The sequence below is a fragment of the Oncorhynchus kisutch genome, linkage group LG2, assembly GCF_002021735.2.
Source record: "Oncorhynchus kisutch isolate 150728-3 linkage group LG2, Okis_V2, whole genome shotgun sequence".
Classification (NCBI taxonomy): domain Eukaryota; kingdom Metazoa; phylum Chordata; class Actinopteri; order Salmoniformes; family Salmonidae; genus Oncorhynchus; species Oncorhynchus kisutch.
In genome coordinates, this window is record NC_034175.2 from 45,573,714 (window position 1) to 45,599,644 (window position 25,931).

Here is a 25,931-nt window from a genome sequence, read left to right on the forward strand (position 1 = left end):
ACCGGATCCTAGAAAATGGGTTCCGGAACGAAACAGTCCAAAACTGAGAGGTGCGGTATCCGGCACAAATTAAGCACCGACTACATGTTAAGGTTTTTAATAATGTATGTAAATAGTAAATTATTTAGTCTGTATTGTATTTGTCGGACCCCAGTAAGACTAGCTGTCGACATTGGCGTCGGGTAACGGGAATCCTAATAAAACTCTATCAAAAAATCTATTCATGGGAACCGCCAAATGACATGAACTGTTTCATTCCGAATATGGGTGAAGGGCCGGACCGGAAGTTTGATATCGTCTCAGCTCTGCTCTTTCATACCTCAATTGGTCCTTTCAGCGACAAACAATAGCATAGCAACCACTATGATGACTGAATTAGCTGGCTAGCTAGCTACTGATAATAATTTAGCTTGGAATCCAGAAGAATCCAAAGTGACTGCACTAGTTTTGAACTAGCTAAGAAGCTTGCATCTTCAAAACTGGAACAAATCCGGAGACCCATCACACGCAGAAATCAGGTAACGTTAACATTATCACGGCGAGTGACAGCATGGAGTAACGTTAGCTTTCTGGCTAGTGCTAGTAAGCACGAATCTTCTGATGTTGTGTGCTAACTACCAGTTAGCTAGGTAGGTAACAGAAAGCTTGATTGCTAAGTGTTATACCTTACATGGTAAGTTACGTAATTACAATCACGTATTCGTTTTCCAGACGAATAGCTAGCTGGATTGGTCCCATCTATTGTGTTTGTGTAATTGGCTAGCCAACAGTATTTCGCTAACAGTAAGTTTAATGAGCAATCAACGTATTTATTGGGAAAGCTATGTAGTTAGCTTCAATCTTGTTAGGTAGTTGCTAGCAAAATTCATATCACAAACACAGTAGCTATCTTGTGTAAAATAATATGCAATTCCTGATGCACATTTTGCTTGGTTTTGTGAAAACTATTTTCAGGAATTGTAACGTTACATTGGAAAATGTGGGTATCGCTCACTTTTGGACGTTGACACCGCATGTGTTTCTCTGTCATGCCTCGATCAGACAGAGCGTAGTTACGTTTTGGTTACACCAGAAGTGTATTTCCATTTCCAATGGAACGCTGCGTTTGCCTTGCAGCATTTGGGACATAGTTCTGTGTGATGCATACGTTGGATTTATCCACATCGGCTGATGTTAAAGGGCTTTATAAATACATTTAATTGAAAATGTGATTAAACCGTATGTGTAGACCTTATATAAATATAAGCAGATGGTAAATGTCGAACTTTAGTGGATTTGTGTGCAACACAACATTTAGGATTACATCATGAAAAAAGTTCGACTGCAGAATGTATTATGCAGCATTCATGCAATCAAGCTATTGGTCAGATCGAGGCAAGTATAGCTGACTTGGCATATGTACATTGCACTAAAGTAACCCGATGGGATGACAGACTCTGCGTGCCTTGGCGATTCTGTACTGTACAGTTTATTAAATTGCACCAGTACTAAAATTAATCATTTTAAAGCATCTCTTTGAGATGTTGCTAGCTACCTGGATGATGTGCATGTTTGATCTTCATGATGTTACCTTTTGCACATGCTCACTTTGTCTTTTTGTTCAACTTAGGGCAGGGTTTCCCTAACTTGGTCCTGGGGACCTCAAGGGGTGTATGTTTTGGTTGTTGCCCTAGCACTACATACCATAATCAATTAATCATCAAGCTTTGATATTTCATTTTTTAAACCATTATTTTACCAGGTAAGCTGACTGAGAATGCATTCTCATTTACGGCATTGTCCTGGGAAATAGTTACAGCGGAGAGAAGGGGTGTGGAAGCAGGGGATGATTAGGTGGCCGTGATGGTATGAGGGCCAGATTGCGAAGTGTTAGGGCAAAGACTTAATATGAACCAAGGAGCATGTGTCCCCTCAGATTGATCCTGTTTAACAAAAAGACATGTATTTTTTTTAGTTTCTCTCTAATACTACTAGCCGCGTAGCAATTTTATGAAGTTTGCTTTAGCTAGCCAAAATAGATTCCCAAACTCATAACTAGCTACCAATAAGCCAGTTCAGGCTGTCGTGGAATTATTCTAATCAAAAGGAGACTTTTTACATTTCTTCAAAACAAGTCAAAGTTATTATTTAATTACTGCAGTAATGGACCCACCTGTAGGGGATTCGTTGAGAGCCCAACCAGCAGGACTAAGCCACAGCATTTTATAGCAAAGTCCATCCTGGATGTTCATGACAAATCACAGATGATAGAATTTATACAAAGGTCTGTTGCATGAGAGCAAAATGTACATTCAAATTTACATGGCTGGGCGATATGACGATATATATTGTGTGACGATAGACATTTTTCTATCATTTCATATTATGCTCTGTTTATTTTGTTGTCGCAAATCATACTCTACAGCAATATTTTTCAATATTGTGGAAGGAAATTTGCAACACAAACAAACATGGAAGAGAGTGAACGTGACACAGAGGACGGAGACACGGAACTCGTACCTAAAAGAGGGGCACTTCAGTCGCATGGACGTGGTTTGGGTATGAAAAGTCTGACACGGACCAGAAAACCGTCCACTGCAAAATATGGCACAGGCCGGTCCTGACAACAGGTCCAAACACCACTAACCTCTTACCACCTACGCAAGAATCATGTGAAACAGTACGGAGAGAGTCTACGGGTGAGACCCAAAAATGTACAGTCGAGTGCTCAAAACAAACCCCTGACTCAGACGTTTCAAGAGGCTTTTGCCCGCGGCACACCATATGGCAAAGAATCACGAAGATGGAAGGAAATAACAGCTGCCGTTACAACTTACATCTACAAAGACATGGCCCCAGTTTACACGGTCGTGAGATGGTGCTTACACTTGACCCAAGGTACATAATTCCAATTGATATGTGACACGTATTAATGTCCAAATAACATGCAAAACAGGCAAGCCCCCAAATATATAATTTTTCCTTTAGACCTATTTATTTTGTGTTTTCTATTTACCTTTTTTAGATTTTATACATTCATATTTTGTTACATGCTTAATTGAAAATTTGCACAGGTTCTAAATAAATAGTAAATTATCAGTAAGTACCTTTTTATTTTTTTAGTATAACGTAAGAAGAAATAGGCCTTTACATGTGGTAATTTTTTATAAAATATTTATTCATTGAATTGACAGAAAATTTGCTATATCGTGATATGTATCGTTATCGGGATATGAGATTTTTGCCATATCGCCCAGTCCTACATGGTGCCAAATATCTGTCTAGTTCATTTACTGCTTGCTTATACAAAATACTAACGCAACCTATAGTACTAAATTCTTTCTTTAAAGAAGCTGGAGACTGGTTCTCCCTGTTACCGACAGACACACAGACACTAATCATGGAATGGAATGTTGTCTTATCATCAATCCATCGTAAATCTACTGTCAGTGTTAAATCTCCCATGGGGCCCTCTTTCAGTCTACACACAGATGAGTAAAAAATAAATAAAAAATCTGTTGCATAAAACAACCATTTGATGCAATAACAGTATTATAACATAATCTTCTCATTTCTGTTCTCACAAGGCTGTCAATCAAGTTAGAGTAGCTATCTTCGCCAACTATCTTTGCTGGAAAGCCTGCTGGCAAGGTTGGTGGACTTAAAAACAAAACAAAAGCAAGCAATAACTAAATAAGACTCAATACCCCTTAATGACAAAGCACTAGTGACGTCTCTTGCACTGAGATGCAGTGCCTTAGACTGCTGCGTCCATGTGTGTGTTAACTATTTAACTGTACTAGAATGCTTAAAAGGCCGCTCAAATTCGGTTATCGGTATAGTTTTTTTTTAACAAGTTAAATATCCAACATTGGTATCGGACAAAATGTCATATCGGTGCACCTTTGACCTCATGGTTTGGTTTTTGCTCTGATGTGCACTGTCCACCGTAGAACCGTTATATACACTACCGTTTAATATAACCATTATATACACTACCGTTTAATATTTATTATTATTTAGTTTGATTTGTTTAACACTTTTTTGCGTACTACATGATTCCATATGTGTTACTCCATAGTTTGGATGTCTTCACTATTATTATACAATGTAGAAAATAGTAAAAATAAAGAAGAACCTTGAATTAGTAGGTGTGTCCAAACTTTTGACTGGTCCTGTTAATATATCCCTCTCTCTCTCGTGTTTGTATACCATGTACTTGTTTCGTCATTGTGAGTGCTGCCTTTGTGGGGAAAATGGGATGGAAGACTGGCAAGTCTCTTCTTGTTAAAGTCTAAAGCAATGTTCCCTCATTTTTTGGGGGGACTGAGCAAATTTCAGGTATGCTGAGCGCAAACTTGAACTTTTTGAAAATTCTGTGCAACTTCCAGCGCGTGTTTACTGTGAAGACTAAGGCTGTACCCGTTTCAAGTTAGTTTTAACAGTGCCCAAGTTGGCTACTGTGGCTATTTGAACATAATGTAAACCTACCAGAGTGGCCTACCATTAAAAACAATGGAGAAAATCTATACCATAACATTTTAACTTAGAAATAGCCGTTCTATCATTCAGCCTACAGTAGCAGCCAATATGTGACTTTCAATGCAGGCCTACATTCCATGAGACAAAAACATGCAGGGCTTGACATTAACCTGTTATCCACTTGTCCTTCAGACTAGGTGACTGAAAATGTTGTTTGACGCAAGAAACCACTTTACAAAATAAAATGCATTATTATTCCCGTACCATTATTATAGAGAATCAGACAAATTATGCTACCCTCTGCCTATTGGCTACTTAGCTTATTCAAGCCTTACTCAAAATACAATACTGCCCCTTTAATAAAAAAATTAAAAGCTTTTTACATGACTCGCTTTTCAGATGTGTCTAGAAATGTACATGTTTTGTGCTCCTGTAGGAAGCAATCGCTCCCCTATTTTTGACTACAATGATTTAACTGGGATAATGACTCACAAACTAGCAAAGGACATGAACATTGTGCACACGTGGCCACATGCAGCTCTCGCTTTGATTACAAAACAAACACATCTACTCACGACCACTCATGCTGTAAACACAGTCCAGTTCAAAGTGAATGGCACAGATCCATATATGGCAAAGGTCTATTTGCATATAGGCCTACTACAGCTCTGACTGTTTGTCACACAGGTCTGTGTAGAATATGGGCTGAGTCGTGCATGTCAATGCAATAGAAGCCAACTTCGATGCGTTCTGCATATTGCTTAGTTTTGTTTCGGTATGTTACATTGAAAGTGTTTAATATTGGGTTGATTCGATAGGAATTACCACAGTAAAGGGAAACATTGGTAGTGTTAACAGGGAAAAGTCTAGAACAGTGGACACTAACCCTTTCTGAGTCAAGATCACTGAGTCAAAATGCAAGCCGAGCTCTACCACTCAGATTTTTTTTATCATGACTTAGAAAATGTGAACCTGCAACATTAACCAATTCAAAATGGTACTGTAGCAATACAATTTGTGCAGTAAACTATAGGCCCAATACATTACCACCGCCCGACAGGATACTCTCGATTGTGCATTGATGACAAGCCAAATTTCTCCAGCCTCCTGAGGTTGAAGAGGCGCTGTTGTGCCTTCACCGTGCTGTCTGTGGTTGGGCCATTTCTGTTTGTCCGTGATGTGTACGCTGAGGAACTTAACTTTCCACCTTCTCCACTACTGTCCCGTCGATGTGCATAGGGGGGTGCTCCCTCTGCTGTTAATTGATTACGATTATCTCCTTTTATTTTGTTGATGTTGAGTGTGAGGTTATTTCTAACACCACACTCCGAAGGCCCTCACCTCTTCCCTGTAGGCCGCCTTGTCATTGATGGTAATCAAGCCTACCACTGTAGTGTCGTCTGCAAACTTAATGATTGAGTTGGAGGCGTGCATGGCCACGCAGTCATGGGTGAACAGGGAGTACAGGAGAGGGCTGAGAATGCACCCTTGTGGGGCCCCAGTGTTGCGGATCAACGGGGTGGAGATGTTGTTTTCTACCCTCACCACCTGGGGGCGGCCTGTCAGAAAGTCTAGGACCCAGTTGCACATGGCGGGCCAGCAGCCTTGCGAGGGTTAACACGTTTAAATGTTCTACTCACATTGGCCGAGGTGAAGGAGAGCCCGCAGGTTTCGGTAGCGGGCCGTGTCAGTGGCACTATTGTCCTCAAAGCGAGCAAAGAAGTTGTTTAGTTTGTCTGGGAGCAAGACGTCTGTGTACGCGACAGGGCTGGTTTTCTTTGTGTAATCCGTGATTGACTGTAGACCCTGCCACATACGTCTGGTGTCTGAGCCTTTGAATTCCGACTCTACTTTGTCTCTCTACTGACGCTTCGCTTCTTTGATTGCCTTGCGGAGGGAATAGCTACACTGTTTGTATTCGGTCATGTTTCTGGTCGCTTTCCCATGATTAAAAGCAGTGGGTCGCGCTTTCAGTTTAGCACGAATGCTGCCATTAATCCATGATTTCTGGTTGGGGAATGTTTTAATAGTCACCGTGAGTACAACATCACCTATGCACTTGCTAATAAACTTGCTCACCGAATCGGTGTATACATCAATGTTGTTGTCTGAGGCTATTCGGGAACATATCCCAGTCCACTTGATAGAAGCAATCTTGAAGCGTGGAATCAGATTGGTCAGACCAGCGTTGGACAGACCTGAGCACGGGCGTTTCCTGTTTTAGTTTCTGTCTATAGACTGGGAGCAACAAAATGGAGTTGTGGTCAGATTTGCTGAAAGAAGGGCGAAGGAGGGCTTTGTATGCGTCACAGAAGTTAGAGTAGCAATGATCCAGAATTTTGCCAGCCCAGGTTGCGCATTTGATATGCTAATACAATTTAGGGAGCCTTGTTTTCAGATGAACCTTGTTAAAATCCCCAGCTACAATAAATGCAGCCTCAGGATATGTGGTTTCCAGTTTACATAGAGTCTAATGAAGTTCTTTCAGGGCTGTCGGGGTGTCTGCTTGGGGGGGGGGGGGGGGGATATACACGGTTGTGATTTTAATCTAAGAGAATTATCTTGGTAGATAATGCAGTCGGCATTTGATTGTAAGGAATTCTAGGTCAGGTGAACAAAAGTACTTGACTTCCTATATGTTGTTATGATCACACCACGACTCATTAATCATAAGGCATACAATCTGATGAAGCGTGGAATCCCTAACGGCTGCCATCCCAGTTCTGCTGATTGCAGGAAGAAGTACCTCTTGGATCCTCATGTCTTATCAGTCATCTCTCCCTTACAGCTCAGAATCTATGGCTACACTGAACTTTTATAGCCACGATGTTTGACTTTTTACTTGCCCGAAATCTCAAGTCACTTGAGTCCTGGAGAATGGTTGGCCACCCTGCAACATTACAATTACAACCAACAACCTTTTGTAAAATAATTCCATTCAATGAACCAGGTATCAAATTGCTAAGTTCGGTGAGGTACCTAAGATGTTTATCTATATCTACGGGTAAAATGTTCAGGGGAGATCTTGACAGCATAGGAGTTAGCTAACCTTGCTTTGATCTTAACTGCATGATTGAAAGACCCTTTGATCCAATTCCTACCGGAGCAGCCTAATTGTTTGATATTGTGATTTTTGCGTGACTTTTTTTGTTTTTTTTGTTACTTGTCTATTCGGACAATTTAAATCTATAATCTGCTTGTCCCAAAAAAATTTTTAACTTGCCCTGGGTAAGCGGACCACCATTATTGTCGAGCACTGCTGGTGTACTGTATGTCCAACTCAAGGGCTCATGTTAGCTTCCTCGGCGGCCAGCTTTGCCCTCTCTTCTTGGTCGGGCTATTTGTGAGGAGAATGAGCCGCCTTTACATTTTAATGTTGTGGCGGAAATAGCTGCCATCTGGACAAGTGTTTATTTAGCCCACCATGTCTTCAAAAAACAAAACAAACCGCAACAAGAAACAAAGAAGACACTTGCTGCAAATGAGCTAAGGAGCTAGCTGTTAACCTAGCTCTGAGGTCATTTCTCCAGCCCTTTCTTGAGTGGCACTGGTTGGTAGCCAACGGCAGAGTAAAGCCAGAACCAACAACTTGTAGTCAAACCGTTACCATGGCAGGTTCTGCCATGCTAACTCCACCCCTTTCCAAGAGAACGCAGCCCCCTCCAGTTTGATGGAAATTTGAAGTGACTTATCCAGGGTGCCTGTAGCTCCCTAATCAGTGCTAATCTGATCCACCGAGGATTAGAGATGAGTAAGGTATGTAAGATACTGCTTACATGTATGCCTGTCCTCTAGAAGGGAGACACTGGCCATTCTTGCCTACCTAGCTCTCATTAGCTTCATCCAGTGAGTCTGAATTGAAGTGGACTGGTAGTTGGAGGTGCACTGTTCCTCTGGGTCATCTTTGTTGGAATTCAGTTATTTTGGCCCATTGTAGAGGGCAGTTTTCCGTGGGATCTCCCCCCTCCTACCTACACCTCATCCAGTGGGATCTGGTTGAGTTACAACTTTCATCATATTCTCCTTAGTTCCTTCTGAGGGATTGCCATGGCTGTGCAGCAGAATAGGCCGTGAGTGACAATCCGCTGTCTTCCCGATCTGTTTTATTCAACTTTTACATTTTATTTTGGTGGGATACACAAAAGGTCAATATGCTGAATCAGAGTGCGGTGATGATCTTCACCGGGATCTGTGGGGCGTTGGTGGTCCTGGCTATGGGCTACTACGTCTACTGGTAAGTCATACTGGGAAGGAGGGGGGTGGACCAGCCACTAACCAGGGCCGTTCAGATGGCCTCCGGGAGATATCTGGACCAGTTCTGTGACTTCAATGGGTGCCTGGCATTTTGCTTGGGGAGCTTCAAGAGTAGTCAGCTCATATCCCATCTTTAATCCCCTCGTCGGTATGTTCTACATGTTTGTTATGACCCAGGCAGTTGTATCAAATGGACTTTGAGAATCTTGTCCCTTATTGGCCAGATGTGGGCTAATGGTTTTCTCAAATCCTAATTTGACCTTCCCTGGTGTTTGTAGAATAGATGGCTCCTATGGCCTTACATAACCATATCCCCCAGTGAACCTGCAACCAGGTGATTGAGGAGAGGCAGCTGTTCCTTTCCTAAGCAGCTTTAACCCAGTGTCTGTACTCTGTAATCCTCTCCCAGGAATGTGTGAGGCCACAGGTGGGCCTTGCTTTCTTTCTCAGGCTCCTGGGGCTAGGCTGGAGCTCTGCTTACGCTGCCTGTTTACTTGAGTTGGGTCCCTCAGGTCTTGCTTCCCATGAAGAAGCAACTACTATATGATTCTTTGAGGGCTAGTCTGAGGTAATGCTCACCAACCTTGGTCTTGGAGGTGATCCTGGTTGAAAGGGATGGAGCGGGAGAGAGTAAAATGCTGGGCAGAGTGGGGTTCGCCTGGTTTACCCCTCTTGTCAAAGCAGCTACTGCCTTCACACAATGTGGGCAACAGCTGACCGCCGGTGACCATAGCAACAAAGCAAACAACATTTTCGACTTCTGAAAAGTGAATTGCTGTAATACCGTAAGCATGCATAAAAAATGATTTACTGGCAACCACAATTATTAACCCAAAAATAGATTAGAATACAATTATTGTTTTTGGATGTAATTCTGTTCCCCACCTAGCTCCATTGGAAATGAATGGGACACTCCTGCTTGTCTGGAAAGCCTTTAAAGAGGCAATCTGCAGTTGCTACATCCATTTCTGGACTTGTAGAATTTATATTTACCCATTTTGATTCTTAAATTATTCATCTTCTAAATGCCTCATGAGCTTAGTTCAACCGTCGTACACTATCAGAACCAAAAATATGATTGTTTTACTTCAATGTTATAACCACTGTAAATTGTAAAAACTATATAGCCTCAAAACATGGATGGTCAGTCCTTGCACCCAGAGATCTTTCTATGAATTTGGGTGGTTACATTTCTCCAGCCCCATCCCTCGGCTTTTTACTGAAACTGGGGCATGTTTTATTGTTTCAACTAAAGATTGTCGCTTTTTAAAATGGCTAGAAAGGTAAGAGAGGAACTGGATGCGGAAGGAGCACCTATAATACCCATTACCTAGTGTGTTACATCTGGGTCTGTTACCATGGCTACTCTTAACATATGTTTCTTTGAGGATGTTAAAGCGGAGAATTCTTTTAGGACTCCCAGTTGATCCAATTGTTCATAAAAAATTACAAAATATTTCTGTCCCCACTTCTGCTACTGTAAGTGCACAGATGCACACCGAAAGCATTTTCTTCCAATATTTATTGCAGTGAGCTGGAAAATAAATTGATCCCATCTGAACAGGCTGTGCATGTGGGAGAGAAAGTGTGTACGTGCTCTTTACTTTACCTCAAAACCCAGTGCCTTTTTTTTTTGTCTCAGTTGGAAAAGTTTTTTTTTTGGCTCCTGTTTGAAGCTTTGACTACAAAGGTACACTGCAATCTGTCATTCTGATAGTCAGGTTAATTGTCTAAATGTAGGGGATTACTCTGAATAATCTACAAAGCATAATGCCTTTCCATTTTTAACTGATTATGACATGGGAATATTCCCCCAATGGTGTATAACCCCAATTGGTAGCCCTCTCCTCTGTGTTCTCAGATGCTCTCAAGGCACTACTTGAGCAATGGGTGGGAGAATTATTGGGCAACCTTCCAGTGCAGTTTGGCAACGTGGTACCAGGCATGTCTCTACTCACAACATACTGCTTTCTCGTCCCTTTGGTTTGATTGCCTGTTTGTCTCACAGGTTGTGCAACATGTTGGAATGCATTTTGCCAATACGAAATATACTAGGACTAGGCCAGCCCCACACACATACAATCCAAACGTTTTGACCCCTCTGGTCTAGACACTTCTTGTAGGTCTGAGAGAACTGCATAAGGGGTAGGTGTAACCAATAGGCTAGCTTAATTTTGACTTAAACTTATATATATATTTTTTTACTGATTGCACCCAAATTGGCCATTCTATTCATATAATATTCATTAAATATAATACCCAACATCTGATTTGGACCAAACAACTTCTTAACAAAGTAGTGTTGTGTTCGAAATAGAGGTCGACCGATTATGATTTTTCAACACCGATGCCGATTATTGGGGGACCAAAAAAAGCCGATAACGATTAATCTGCCGTTTTTTTTCTTTTTCTTCTTTCTTTGTAATAATGACAATTACAACAATACTGAATTAACACTTATTTTAACGTAATATAATACATCAATAAAATCAATTTCGCCTCAAATAAATAATGAAACATGTTCAATTTGGTTTAAATAATGCAAAAACAAAGTGTTGGAGAAGAAAGTAAAAGTGCAATATGTGCCATGTAAGAAAGCTAACGTTTAAGTTCCTTGCTCAGAATATATGAAAGCTGGTGGTTCCTTTTAACATGAGTCTTCAATATTCCCAGGTAAGAAGTTTTAGGTTGTAGTTATTATAGGACTATTTCTCTCTATACCATTTGTATTTCATATACCTTTGACTATTGGATGTTCTTATAGGCACTTTAGTATTGCCAGTGTAATAGTATAGCTTCCATCCCTCTCCTCGCTCCTACCTGGGCTCGAACCAGGAACACATCGACAACAGCCACCCTCGAAGCAGCGTTACCCATGCAGAGCAAGGGGAACAACTACTCCAAGCGAGTGACGTTTGAAACGCTATTAGCGCGCACCCCGCTAACTAGCTAGCCATTTCACATCAGCTACACCAGCCTAATCTTGGGAGTTGATAGGCTTGAATTCATAAACGGCTCAATGCTTGAAGCACAGCGAATAGCTGCTGGCAAACGCACAAAAGTGCTGTTTGAATGAATGCTTACAAGCCTGCTGGTGCCTACCATCGCTCAGTCAGACTGCTCTATCAAATCATAGACTTAATTAAATAACACACAGAAATACGAGCCTTAGTTTCCGGATTGGACGATATTAATGACCTAAGGCTCGAAAACAAAACGTTTATTCTTTCAGTGAAAAACCGTATCTAACGGGTGGCATCCATAAGTCTAAATATTCCTGTTACATTGCACAACCTTCAATGTTATGTCATAATTATGTAAAATTCTGGCAAATTAGTTCGCAACGAGCCAGGCTGCCCAAACTGTTGCATATACCCTGACTCTACGTGCAATGAACGCAAGAGAAGTGACACAATTTCACCTGGTTAATATTGCCTGCTAACCTGGATTTCTTTTAGCTAAATATGCAGGTTTAAAAATATATACTTCTGTGTATTGATTTTAAGAAGGGCATTGATGTTTATGGTTAGGTACACGTTGGAGCAACGACAGTCCTTTTTCGTGAATGCGCACCACATCGACTAAATGCAACGCAGGACATGCTAGATAAACTAGTAATATCATCAACCATGTGTAGTTATAACTAGCTATTATTATTGATTGTTTTTCAAAAGGTAAGTTTAATGCTAGCTAGCAACTTACCTTGGCTTCTTACTGCATTCGCGTAACAGGCAGGCTCCTCGTGAGGAAGGTGGTTAGAGCGTTGTTAACCGTAAGGTTGCAAGATTGAATCCCCGAGCTGACAAGGTAAAAATCTGTCATTCTGCCCCTGAGCAAGGCAGTTAACCCACCGTTCCTAGGCCGTCATTGAAAATAAGAATGTGTTCTTTACTAACTTTACCTAGTTAAATAAAGGTGTAAAAAAAGTTAACAAATTTTTTTATCTGCAAAATTGGTGTCCAAAAATACCGATTTCCGATTGTTATGAAATCCTGAAATCGGTCCTAATTAATCGGCCATTCCGATTAATCGGTCGACCTCTAGTTCGAAACCACCTAAAGTAAGACCGACCGGAGCAAATCGAATCCAAGTCTAGACCAAGACCAGAGGGAGGGCCAAACAGTCAAGATCGGGAGGAGGACAAGGGGTCCGAGACAGTCGACCGAGACCAGAACAGTGAGAGCCCAAATCAAGACCATGATTGTAATTTTGTCAAATCGCCACCATCATAAGAGTTGAAAATGTCCAGTATTTCTGTGTTCATGTTTCAGAACAACATATGGATTCTGAAGGTCAAATGTAGGCTGTATGGTGCCACACTACAAATTTATTACTAACCCAAATACAGTGGGCAACAATGAGGACCTTCCACGCCTTGAGAGAAGGGCTAAGGATTTATAAAATAATAATGATCATTCTAATTATATTATTTTCAGCTTCATAAATAGCCTACTAACTAAGACTTTCGGAGTAAACCTTTTCAAAACCTGGTTAGAATACCCATTGTTGCCTTACTTACCGTTTACTGGTAGATCACAAACATTCAAATGTCTTTTCTTCCAGCTGCCAATGACATGAATCTTGAGCTGCTCCATGTCTTAAACCAGCTGAGAGCTGCGCGCTCCTGCTGCCTGCAGATGGTATTCCGCTGAAACTAGGCTGTGTGGCATGTGAATATATTTGACGTGCTTTGTGATTATGTAGGCCACTTTGATACACATCAGTGGGGATTTAGAAGTGAGTATATGCAATGCTCCACACTGAGCCTATGTCCAATAGGTTCGCCACTGCGCAAACATGTCTATAATAGATATCACATTTTATTGGTCACGTGCAGATGTTTTTGCAGCTGTACGAAATGCTTGTGAAGCTAGAAGCAGAGCTGCCATATCTGTCAACGCCATCTTGTAATAAGGTAGTAATGTGTGTATATTTGGCCTTGTCGAAGTGGTTTTGTGCGTTTTATTGAATGGAGGCTGATAATCCAGTTTTTTTTAATCCGCTGGTCTCGGCTGGGTAGAAAGCCTTTGCAACTGGGTAGAAAGCCAATCGCTTTTGCTCATGGTGAAAATAATATTTTATGGATCCTTAACATTTCAGCCAGTCCTCCATGAAAGCAATTCAAAACCACACAGGCTCCTTCTCTTAGAAAAGTTTACAGCTAGGCAGGGTGTGTAATTTTTATCCAAAAACAATCACTATTTCTATTGGCCCCTCAGTAAATTTTCTGCACATTTTGCCATGAGGCATATAGAAAATGTAGCTGTTTTTAAAATAAGTTTGCTGAAATTCTACGCTTTTTGCCTTGGTGCAGAGAATTTTATTCGATTTTTTTTGCTAATTTCATGCAATTTAAAAACAAATTGCCACGGGGTGGAGGAAAATGTTTGCAGTTTTTTATATGATAACTGATGATCAATGGGCCCCACCCCAGTCGGTAATTCGACCATGCTTATTACAAGTTTAGACAGCTGGTCGCTAGACTAATTTACCATTAAAACATTTTTTTACTGACATGGTCTGAGTGACTGATACACAAAGTGCAATTTCTATTAGAATAATATAACTCTCAAAAGTATCTTTTTTTGTGTGTGAAATTGATCCATGGGCCGACAAAAGGGGGGCCACCAGTTGCCCATCCATGGTTTAAACAAAGAGCAGCCACTTCTGGAAAGAGCACACACACTACTAATATGACACTGCCATTTTACTGTATCTATGCCCATCACCATGATTTAAGCTAAGCCAATTGTGAGGGCAACACTTAGGCAAAATCTCCTCCGGTCCTTTTAAATCAGAGAATAGAATAAGGCTTGAGCTTCCATGGGTGTTTGATCTCGTTTATAGGCTACAGTCTGGATTAAAATATCCCCATCACCTGCTGTGTAGTGGACAAACATCAAAATGGAGCTGGCTTAACACCCATTCAGTGATGTTCAATACAGCACACAGACTTGACTTCTCAGAACTGTGCAAGATGAGATACTAAGAATGTTTTGCACTTAGGAAGGTAGTGTTTGAAATGTAGTCTGCACTGCTGCCTTTCTGCCAAACGATTCTACACACGTACACATTGCACACATCATTGCACTTGCACACAATCTCTCTCTGTCTGTCTTCCTCCCTCTCTGGAACGCTGGTCATTTGCCCCGAACAATGGAGACATGGTTGGCCTGTTCTGAGAGCGAACAAAACGCATCTTATTCCTCTCACAAATACACACTTTGCAACCCATTGCCTCCTTTTTGAGAGATGCCATTTAGCAGACGCTTTTATCCAAAAATCAATTTAGTCATGCGTGCATCTTAATTATTATTAATAACTTTGGCGATGTCATTTACAAAATAGCCTCCAACATTCTACTCAGCAAATTGGATGTAGTCTATCACAGTGCCATCCGTTTTGTCACCAAAGCCCCATATACTACCCACCACTGCGACCTGTATGCTCTCGTTGACAGGCCCTCGCTACATATTTGTCCCAAATCCACTGGCTCCAGGTCATCTATAAGTCTTTGCTAGGTAAAGCCCCGCCTTATCTCAGCTCACTGGTCACCATAGCAACATCCACCCATAGCACGTGCTCCAGCCGGTATATTTCACTGTTCACCCCCAAAGCCAACTCCTCCTTTAGCCACCTTTCCTTCCAGTTCTCTGCTGCCAATGACTGGAATGAATTGCAAAAACCACTGAAGCTGGAGACTGATCTCCCTCACTAACTTTAAGCGTCAGCTGTCAGAGCAGCTTACCGATCACTGCACCTGTACACAGCCCATCTGTAAATAGCCCACCCAACTACCGCATCCTCATATTATTATAATTTTTTGCTCTTTTGCACCCCAGTATCTCTACCTGCACATTCTACCATTCCAGTGTTTAATTACTATATTGTAATTACTTTGCCACCAGCAGCCATGGGTTTGTTAGCAGCAGCCATGGGTTTGTTAGCCTATCTGAAGATCCAGTTTGTTCTGCAGCTCCTCCTGGGCTTTGTGTTCGTGGTGAGCGGCCTCATCATCAACTTCGTGGCCTATTTATTGCCTTACCTCATTTGCACATGCTGTATATAGACTTTTTATACTGTATTATTGATTGTATGTTTGTATATTCCATGTGCAACTCTGTATGTGTCGAACTGCTTTGCTTTATCTTGGTCAGGTCACAATTGCAAATGAGAACTTGTTCTCAGCTAGCCGACCTGGTTAAATAAAGGTGAAATTAAATAAATACATTTTAAAAATGCTCCTGCATGGGGTTGAAGGTCACAGTGGACTGGAGGGCTGTCTTGTGACTCACTGGTCTGTGTGAGTGAAAATGCATCACAGAGACCCACTTATAGTCCCTGTGCTCTGACACACCTTCTGTAACAACACATGTAAGCCTCCTCGTCTGTGACGCTCATTCGGTCTGTGACTTTATTCATTATTTTCCGTGACAGGCACTCGCACACACAGTAATACAGAATCTAGACAACGGCTAGAGGTCCCCCCCCCCAACCCCTCTGTCTGCTAGCTTAGAGTTTAGTAGGTTCTGGTTGTTAATGAGGTAGACCAGCTTCTACTCTATCACTTCTTCTTGACTGTACACTTTTGTGCAACCATACACTATGGTTTACAGTAGGCTTTTCTGTTTTTTGCCTGTGTTGACCTGTCTCTCTCTCGGTCTGTCTCTTTCCCAGGTCCGTAATACTGAGTGAAGGGCCGTGCAGGAGGGGCTTATAGAGAGGGAGTCCACCGTGGTGAGAATGAAACATTGATGTCTTCTCGGCTCGCTCAACCGCACACGTCGTTTGAAATGTATTTATTTGATCTTCTCTCTGAGCAAACGCATTTAATGTAACAACATGTTCATTGTTTCTCCTTTTGCTCTCCCCTTTTTACTGCTCTGTCCTTTTAAATCTCCCTCTTCTCTTCCTCTCTTCACGACCCCTCTTGTTATCTTACCTACTTTCACCTTCCTGCCTCGCTTCCCCCTCTTCCTCCTGCACCCTCCCACTCTCTCTTCTCTCTCCCTTTTCCCACAGGTCCTTAGTAGTGTGCAGAGGAGAGGAGGCTCCTCAGTAGCAGCAGCCATGGGTTTGTTAGCCTATCTGAAGACCCAGTTTGTTCTGCAGCTCCTCCTGGGCTTTGTGTTCGTGGTGAGCGGCCTCATCATCAACTTCATCCAGCTCCTCACCTGTGTCCTGTGGCCCTTCAACAAGCAGCTCTACCGCAGGATCAACACCAGGCTCTCCTACTCCCTCTGGAGCCGTGAGTCCCCCACGCTAGAATTGTGTGTGTGTGAGAGAGAGAGATCCTGTGTGCATTATAAGACCTTGTGTCACACCTCAAAAGGGGATCTTGTGAAATAATTAATCTGGCGCTTCGATCTTGATAATTTTGACTCCGTGGACGGTAGTTGAGTCGATTTTAATTTCCATATTTGGATTTGTTGCAGAGCTGGTGATGCTGCTAGAGTGGTGGTCGGGCACCGAATGCACCCTTTATACAGACAAGGCCACGGTGGAGAAGTTTGGCACGGAGCACGTCATCATCATCCTCAACCACAACTACGAGATTGACTTCCTCTGCGGCTGGACAATGTGTGAGCGATACGGAGTCCTAGGGGTCAGTATATCTTCCGTCTCGACTATCTACTATTCATCAGTCACTAAATGGGGGTCATCTCAATAGTCCAAACTCATCGGCCTCCCTACTTTGCCGCCTTTCTATTATCAGCCCCGATCTGAAAGAATCAGACATGTGAAACCAAATGACGCCTTCCCATATTACTCTCAACTGTTGTGCGTTTTCAGATTCCGTAGCGATAAAGAGAAGTCGATGATATTGATCCTAGAGATACACTTCAGGACTCTTACCGTTCCCACGCTTTCTTTTCCTGCCCAGAGTTCCAAGGTGCTGGCCAAACATGAGCTGCTGAAAGTGCCTCTGATTGGATGGACCTGGTACTTCCTGGAAATTGTGTTCTGTAAGAGGAAGTGGGAGGAGGACAGAGACACTGTGTTCAGAGGTCTGGACAGACTCAAAGACTACCCGGAGTTTATGTGGGTGAGTGTCTCTCCTTTGGTTAACCCTTTACACTCATGGGAATTGGCCTATATGGAGGGGGCTAAATTAAAATGTTTCTTACAGAAGACATATGAAAAGCATATGCATACGAATAGTAGCAATTGAAACAGTTTGGAGATTATGGGGAAATTATTACACCTGAAGTTGAGGGGACAACATTTCACCTGACACGAGACTGAATCTGAACATTTTGCTTGATTTTATGTGCATTTTACATATACTGTACTTTTCAACCGCATTTGTTGATAACAGAATCTGACGATTCTTTGGATACATTCAGTAGCATAAGAAAATGGCATACGAAAATGTGGGGTAGGTGCAACGAGTTTGAGTGAGAGGACTAACTGGTGTCACAAAGTGGCAACACACCTCTCCAAAGTGTGCCGTTTCTAAGTAATTGCCATGCTCACAGAAGGGTCTTAAACTATGGGGTGCTTTTTTGTTGTTGAGCTCTCCTAGCTGTGCCGTTGAGGAAATAGAGCAAGCACACTAGTAGTTGTTTTGTTTGGAACACAACCCTGCATCCCCGCCGTCACACAATTACTGTTCTTTATGCAATCCAAAAGCAGCCCATTTTTAAATCGCCATCTGGGTCAGGTGGGCATACTTTGAAAGCTTGTTCTCTTTGCCAACAAAAGGATCATCATTTTGGTGCGCATAGAAATGAGTCATGAGTAGGGTTGTTGCAGTGACCATATTACCGCCACACCAGTCATCATGAGTCATGATCGCAGTCAAATTCCACGTGAATGTTGAATCACGGTAATCTCGTTTAGTGCACTCTGTACGTGCGTTGGTACTAGTACCCAACTCGCTAACGACCATCAGGTCGCTAATGGTCTGGTTCTCAGGGCTCTATTGTCCCTCTAACCACTCTGACAGCAATGCAAATGCAATAGAAAATCACATCAAACACTTATCAGTGTCATGCTTTTGAAAAGTTCAAAACTGAGTGGAAAACATGGTGGATGTTGTTTCAAAGCCAAACACGAGGAAATGGACAGTGCTTTCAAAATATGGATAGACCTTAATACAGTCTGAGCCCAAGCCCCCACCCCCCCGCGCAGAGACAGGGGCTGTCAACAGTTAATGGAATATGTTTTGTTGAGAATTTATTTAATTTTTTTATTTTTACGGAACAGATTCCAGTTGGTTTCCAAAGTTAAGGCTGCATGCTTCTCCATGGTTGATGCATGGAGTGAAATAAGGGGTCTGATCAGCCTAGACACTTCTATATGTAGTCCCGTATGAAAGAGTTTTGATGGTTGCCACTAAAAAGAGGATGATCCCAGCTGCGACTTTATTTCTCAGCTGCTAGTATTAAGCACCTGCTCCACTATAAAACTGGAATAGCCTACCCTGCATGATTATGAAAAACCGAACTGTGGAAAGCGGCCTCCATTCACTATTCGAGTGCACACGTATGATGTTTCTTTTTTTCCCATACCCCTGTTCCTGCCCATTTGACAACGGACCATTCTACATCAAAACGTATTGTGTGTGTGTATATTATTATTATTATTATTTTATTCAGCTAAGTTCAATTATATTCTTCTTACTATGAAATCATATAAAATAATGGCACGTGACTTATAAGCATATATTCTCTGCTAAATGAACTGGAGATGCTAAACATGTTTATGTTAATTAACGGTAAATTACTGTGAGAACGGCAGTCATTTGCTTGACAATAGCCGGCAAAATGTGGTGACCGCCACAGCCCTAGTCATGAGTGCTTTCAGGTGCGTGTTCTGGACTACCCAGGGTATGACGCCGTGTGATCTTGGAACTCTGAATCAAACATGCTGACCATAAACGTTGACACTGTATGACATTTGGACTGTTTTACTTGCCTCTGTGACATCAAAGTGGTATTTTATTATAATCCTCAACATCTCATCTTTCAAAATACATTGAGTCCTCTTAATTTACAGCATTTCCCTCAGTCAGACGACAAAAAAAAGTTGCCCAATTTAGCGGGAGGGATGGGGGCAACTTCTTGTCTCGTGTGTTGCTCAAGTTCAGAACGTCTTGTCAGTCAAAAACCATACAACGCTGTAAAGTGGAGAGCCTGAACTGTACAGCCACTGTGTTCCAATTTAGTTTCTTATCAGTGCCCAAATCTGCAAATTTCTACCCGAATATGGGTACGAGTGTAAAGGGCTAAGACCTACATTTTTCTATCCTGGGCCACATGACTACATTTCTTGACATTCTGTTGACAGCGCACATTAGGCCCAGACAGCTCGTACAGTGAATCTACACACAGGACTGATCCTTGACCTCCCAGCTTCAGTCTGCCGTAACTCATTGGACTAGGTCCAGGAGTTTGGTCTTGTCTGGAGTAGGTCTGGTTAGTGTTATTCATCAAGCTGAAATGCCACAGGGCAATCTAGGTCAGTGGGATTCTGGTCTGGCTCCTAATAGCCCTCCCTAACGATCTTTAGACATGTTGTTGCTCAGGCTGCAAGTTTCCACTTCCACCTCTTGTTACGGTTACCGGGAATGACAGAGATTTGGCTAATCAGGTCGTCTGATCTGATTTAAGCAACACCTAGGAATCGCATGACTGACCAACTCGCCTCGGGGACAGGAGGACAACAAGATGTGCAGTGTTTTCTTTTAAACAGTCTTCTGTCTGTGAGGATGTATATTTTGTTGACGCTGCACCCACTCTAAATGGAAGTCCTTGAGGTATGATGAGAACTTTATTTCGAGTAACGTTTCCTGGAGGTGCACTTGATCTGTAACACAAGCTGGCCCTGCTGGGGAGTCTTAAGAGGATAGGGGAAAGGAGGTCACCTCAGCTGATGTGTGCCTGTCTGAACCAGTAGTGTATCTTGTGTATTTCTAAACTTGCTGTTTTTTTATCTTTGCGTGTGTTTCTCTAAGCTCAACGTTTTGCGCGCGTCTGTGAATCCCTTGTGAGTGCGCGTTTGTTGACGCTCCTTTTCCTGTCTCCGAAGTTCCTGCTGTACTGCGAAGGCACTCGCTTCACAGAGAAGAAACACCAGATCAGTATGGAAGTGGCAGAGAATAAAGGCCTGCCCAAGCTCAAATACCACCTGCTGCCCAGGACCAAAGGCTTCACCACAACACTGAAATGCCTCAAGGGCACAGGTGGGGCATGCATGCACGTGTCGCGCGCGCGCGCGCGCACACACACACACACACACACACACACACACACACACACACACACACACACAAACCCACGCAGTTCAAAATAAGGTCTCGTATTTATTATAGGTTTTCTCTTGTCTTTCATTGTTTTTAGTGTCTGCCGTGTATGATGTCACACTGAATTTCAAAGACCACCAAGTCCCCACTTTGCTGGGCATCATCAACGGCAAGAAATACATGGCAGATATGAGAATCAGGTGGGTACTAATCAATATGTGTGACCCTGTGGTTATTACTTGAGCCGTTTCAAGCGAAAAGCCATGACGTTCTGTTAGCCTCTTGGCTTTCTTCCAAGCACATCGCTATTCTTTTTAATAGTAAGCGGGACAGTGGACTTCTCAGAACTGAACCAGAATTTTACCTAACACTCCTTTGTGTTGCTGGGGTAGTCCTGTCCTACCCAACCCACAGAGGTAAAGGGAGAAAGGCATCAACAGAGATCACGGTTTGCCCTGCGGTGAAAAACATTACTCGGCGGCCTTATGTCCGTGAGCCCATAAGTCAATCACGAGTTACAGTACCAGCCTTCAGTAAAAAAAAAAAAAAAAAAAACTCTTAGGGAGAGGTGAGTAAAACTATAAGATTTACAGGGAGCCATTTGTCAATGACGACATGGGCCGTTTCTTTTCAAATCATAATGACCATTTGAATGAGAACATTGAGAGACCTTCAAAGCCTTTCCTTTAAATTAGATTACACAGAGGGGCATATCAAACCGCTCCACTGTGTGAATGAGCCCCCTGTGAGTCTAAACGGGGAGAGTAGCCTGGTGTGGCAAAAACAGGTGCTTGTGGCAAATGATACATAATGCTATACATCCCAAGGCTGTTTTACTGGAGATGAACACTGTCTGAGGTGCCCCATCTGGACTTTGGTGAGTTTGCCCCCTGGTGGTTAGATGCTGCAATACCAGACTCATTCTCTACTCCATGGTTTCCCAAACGTGGACCTGAGTGAACGTTTTGGTGTTTGCCCTAGCACTACACAGCTGACTCAAATAATCAACGATTGATGGTGAGTTTTTTTTAAATGTGAAGTCAGCTGGTTTGTGACAGGGCAAAAACCAAAATGTGCACCCGGGGGGACTGGACCGAGTTTGGGGAAACCCTGCTCTACTGCACTCCATAGCAGGCTCCCCCTGCTATCTCCTGATTTTGTGTTGACTGCTTGTCTCCCCTGCTCCTTCTCCCTACAGACGGTTCCCTGTAGATGAGATCCCAGAAGATGAGAAGGAGTGTGCCAACTGGCTTCATAAGCTTTACCAGGAGAAGGTAGGGCTCTTCAGTGCTTGAGTTGTAACTGCATATGGTTAAATGTAGTTTTGTTCCCTGTACAAGTCTCACACACAGATAAACTCCCATGTGAGATGAGTTACTGACACGCATACCTTATTTGGAAGTAACAACAAAATATGTTTAACCAGGTTTGGTAGTACCTTGACATTCATTCTGTGTCCCTCTCCAGGATGCTCTGCAAGAACACTATCATAAAGAGGGCACTTTCCCAGGTCCTACCATCACCCCTCCTCGCCGGTTGTGGACGCTACTTAACTTCTTGTTCTGGGCGACCCTGCTGCTCTCGCCCCTCATAAACTTCGCCTGCGGTGTGGTGGTCAGTGGCTCCCCCCTCCTCATCCTCGGCTTCAGCCTCTTCCTTATCATTGGTGAGTAGAGGGTTCATAATGCCTCCTCGTTACGCTTACCTTAGGCTGGGGCTGGGACGTCGATCCAATAACCATGAGGTTTATAGCTAACTCTTAACACATGGGAATGTGACTGAGATGTTGACTAATGTGCGTAGTTCCTGACAACTAATGTTTTCTGCCTCCATTGAGATTTGGTCCATAATCTCTGTCTTATCTTTTTGGTCCTCCTCAGCCTCCATAGCCATCCGGCGCCTGATCGGTGTCACCGAGATAAAGAAGACGGGCTCCAGTTACGGCGACGAGGGGGCTAAGAAACAGAACTAGAACTCTCCCTCCCTCCCGCGGTTGGTCGCTCTCGTACGGTCCTCCTGCGGTCCCCTTCCACCTATTCTGTCTGTGTGTGCGAGCAAGCACTCCGGGGGGAGGGGGGGGATCTGGACGATGAGGGAAGGAAGAGAAGGAGGGGTTTGACCATGGGAGGAGTGTAGAGAGAAAGGAGACCATCTGCAGCCAGCTCTATGTGGGGTAGGAGAGGGCAGGACTGAGAACAGGAGGTACTGTTGTGGACTATCCAACCCCCCCCCCCCCCCCCCCCCCGCCACCTCGCACTCTTCGACTCCTTTGATCCTAGGAACCAAGCCTATCAGCAGCTCTCCTTTCCATAACTTTCTTTTGAATCTAGTTTTTCATTTGAGGTTGAGGTGTTACTTCAGTGTTCACCTTGTAACATACAGTACAGTATATCTCCCCCTCGTTCTACCGAAAAGCCGGGCAGAGCTCTACAATGCGACCATTTTCCTCGCCTACGCGCCTAAATATGTTGCTGTCCGCCTAGAAAAAAAAATCGCCCAGATGATAATTTTGCAATGATTTCACTGTACCGTAGCCCCTGAGTGCCATGGGGAATACACCGAGCGCAAATTCATGACCGTTGTAATTGCACCATTACTACAAAGAAAACGGCTTGTTACCTCCAAATATTTTTCATTGTGCTCCTTCTTTGTGTACTTTCTTCAACTTAGGCATACGTATGCTCCCTGTACAAAAAGGTCAGTGTAGAGCCCTGCCAGGTGTCCACGTTGCTTTTTACCTCTGAGCAAAAAAAGGTGTTTATTTTCACTGTGCTTCATCTCTCTGTTGTGGGAACCATTTTTATTCATGAGCAAATATAATGGGGTGGTTCTATGATTCTACAAGTCTATGCATTCTTACCAAGACAGTCAGATAGAGTTTGGCTGCTGTTGAATATTACTTAGGGACTTATTTTTAACAGAGCTATGTTCAACAGCAGAGATGGGACTTCCAGTGTTTTAAATACTGAGTCAGGGTTCTGTGTGTTAAGACTACAGCAAGGGCTCTGTATTCATTAACTTCATGGTAACTTACAAAATTGCCATGATATTCCACACAACTATTCCAACGCCACCGGGTTCTGACCCTAATTATTTTATGTATGTAGGTTTTACAGCATTCTCCATTGCTTGCTCACCAGTAGATATCTGCACACATATTACCATGCCAGTTCCCGAGTGAACTATGAACTTGTTCTCCTGCCATCTCTGCTCTGGTTTAAACATGCTAAACCACCCCCGTTGTTAGTGTGACCTCTTATAATAACCTTAACCACCAATTCCAGTCAGAACAGACAATGATAACCCCCAGCTACCCTTTATAATTGAAATGCGGTACTTACTGAATTAATGAGATGTTCTAATGAAGCTGAGAGCTGCTGGTCTCACTGCCACCCCCTTCTCTCCTAAAACAGTGATGGGGTTGGTAGTGGCATTAGTGTACGGAAACCCAGCACTTACTACTGTCCACTTGTAACCTCATTACTGAAAGGACATTTGATTCTGCTCTTCAGCTCTAGACTGTAGTAATGTTTGCCTTAATTCAAGTTTGCTTAGGCAAGGGTGATTGTTTGATTGGTTGCTAGGTTCCCTCCCCACCTCATCTCTCCCTCCACTACAGTCTTCTATTCAGACACACTCCACCAACCCTTCATCCATAATGGTGCACTGTGGGTAGTTGAGTTCTCTCCGGGGTAGTACTGACATGTTTATGGGTTTATTATGCCAAGGTATATGTTGAGGTGCGAGGATCAATAGGACCTTATTATCAGTAGCCACCAATGAGTAACATGAAGTTACTAAAGCTATGAGTCCTGAATTGCACAGGAAGGAATAGTTCTTATTTTGTAATTTTTTTCCCTCATTTTATTTTGCTGCAATTCATTGTATGGCACAGCGCCACCCTAGGCTCAGGCACTGCATTTGCTTTTAAAACATGTTACATTGTTTATCTCTACACACTGGACAATTATTTACACTCTATGATGGTAGTCTTAATGGTTACCCGCCCCATCTGTGGTCTGAGGGGTTGGTGTATAGGGAGGCGGGTGACTCCTTTATAACTAGGATTGTCAGTGCAACATGCAAACATGATAGCAACACGTCATCACTAGTCTAAAGAACACCATTCTGTTTCCCAGTCACCATCTTGTCTCCCTATGTTGATGTTCTTTTTTTTTTTTGCGTTAAATGTTTTTTTAACCAGGACAGATTCATGCAAGCCTTAACAGACAGAGTGCAGCTTCATTGCATTGTGTGTGTGAACTTAGACAACACTTTCTCAGTAGTATTAGGTTTTGATTGGCAAGTAGTGAGGGACACTGACTCAGTAAGATTCACATAAGTCTGCCCTCTGTTAAAATGACGGGGAACTCGTGTTTTATTTCTCACTCCAGAAAAAATGGGTTAGGGTTAGTTAAAGTATAGCTATTTGTAAAGCTGAAGAGATGAGGGTCCCATGAGAATCTGCTCCTAGTTACAGTAATAGTTAAGAGGGCCCCATTTTAATAATACTTACTGTCCCGTGATGCTTCTGTGTTCGATACCTCTGTTACAACTCCTGTTACATCTGTCACAGTAGCTTAGGAGATATATGTTCTAAGTTTTGGGGCATAATGTTCTCCAGTCTACTTCCCATAACTCCAAACCACAGTACCACCTCTCCCTCAGGTATCTATCAGTCCAGCTCTGTGTATAAGGTGTATATATTTCAGTGCAACAGAACATGCAGAGAAGTTAACCTGTGGGTTTTTACTTGGGGGAAAAAAATCCCACTAACTTTGAATTTCTCATTTTTGGTCAAGTTTTCGAAACTTAAGAATTGGGTAACGTTAGAAATACGACACTGAAATCTGACCCTTTTTGGCTTAAAAGTTGAGTCAAGATGTGCCACTAATTTGTCCTTTTTCTAAATATCTGTTTATTCAATTAAACAATTAAGAATATTAAAGGATTTAATCACGGTTGATTT

General features: G+C 42.7%; 1 protein-coding gene across 3 annotated transcripts; it reads left to right on the forward strand.

The window, feature by feature from the left end:
- LOC109867234 (1-acyl-sn-glycerol-3-phosphate acyltransferase gamma-like) lies at nucleotides 1-25,931 on the forward strand. Of its 3 annotated transcripts, none has more exons than XM_020456266.2 (10): nucleotides 1-518; nucleotides 16,393-16,452; nucleotides 16,738-16,963; nucleotides 17,151-17,320; nucleotides 17,600-17,761; nucleotides 20,749-20,902; nucleotides 21,060-21,162; nucleotides 22,161-22,236; nucleotides 22,430-22,628; nucleotides 22,843-25,931. In XM_020456266.2, the coding sequence occupies exons 3-10, from the start codon at nucleotides 16,786-16,788 to the stop codon at nucleotides 22,932-22,934; spliced, it is 1,134 nt and encodes a 377-aa protein (XP_020311855.1). In that variant the 5' UTR covers nucleotides 1-518; nucleotides 16,393-16,452; nucleotides 16,738-16,785; the 3' UTR covers nucleotides 22,935-25,931. The 3 variants fall into 3 exon arrangements, with proteins under 3 accessions (XP_020311855.1, XP_020311865.1, XP_031651823.1); XM_020456276.2 differs by having other exon boundaries at nucleotides 290-518; nucleotides 16,393-16,510; XM_031795963.1 differs by lacking the exon at nucleotides 1-518 and adding an exon at nucleotides 8,253-8,695.

Coding starts and splice junctions, on each gene's coding strand:
- LOC109867234 (XM_020456266.2), top strand. CDS start 16,786: ATGGGTTTGTTAGCCTATCTGAAGACCCAGTTTGTTCTGCAGCTCCTC. Junction 16,964..17,150: donor CTCCTACTCCCTCTGGAGCC/GTGAGTCCCCCA, acceptor GATTTGTTGCAG/AGCTGGTGATGCTGCTAGAG. Junction 21,163..22,160: donor ATGGCAGATATGAGAATCAG/GTGGGTACTAAT, acceptor TTCTCCCTACAG/ACGGTTCCCTGTAGATGAGA.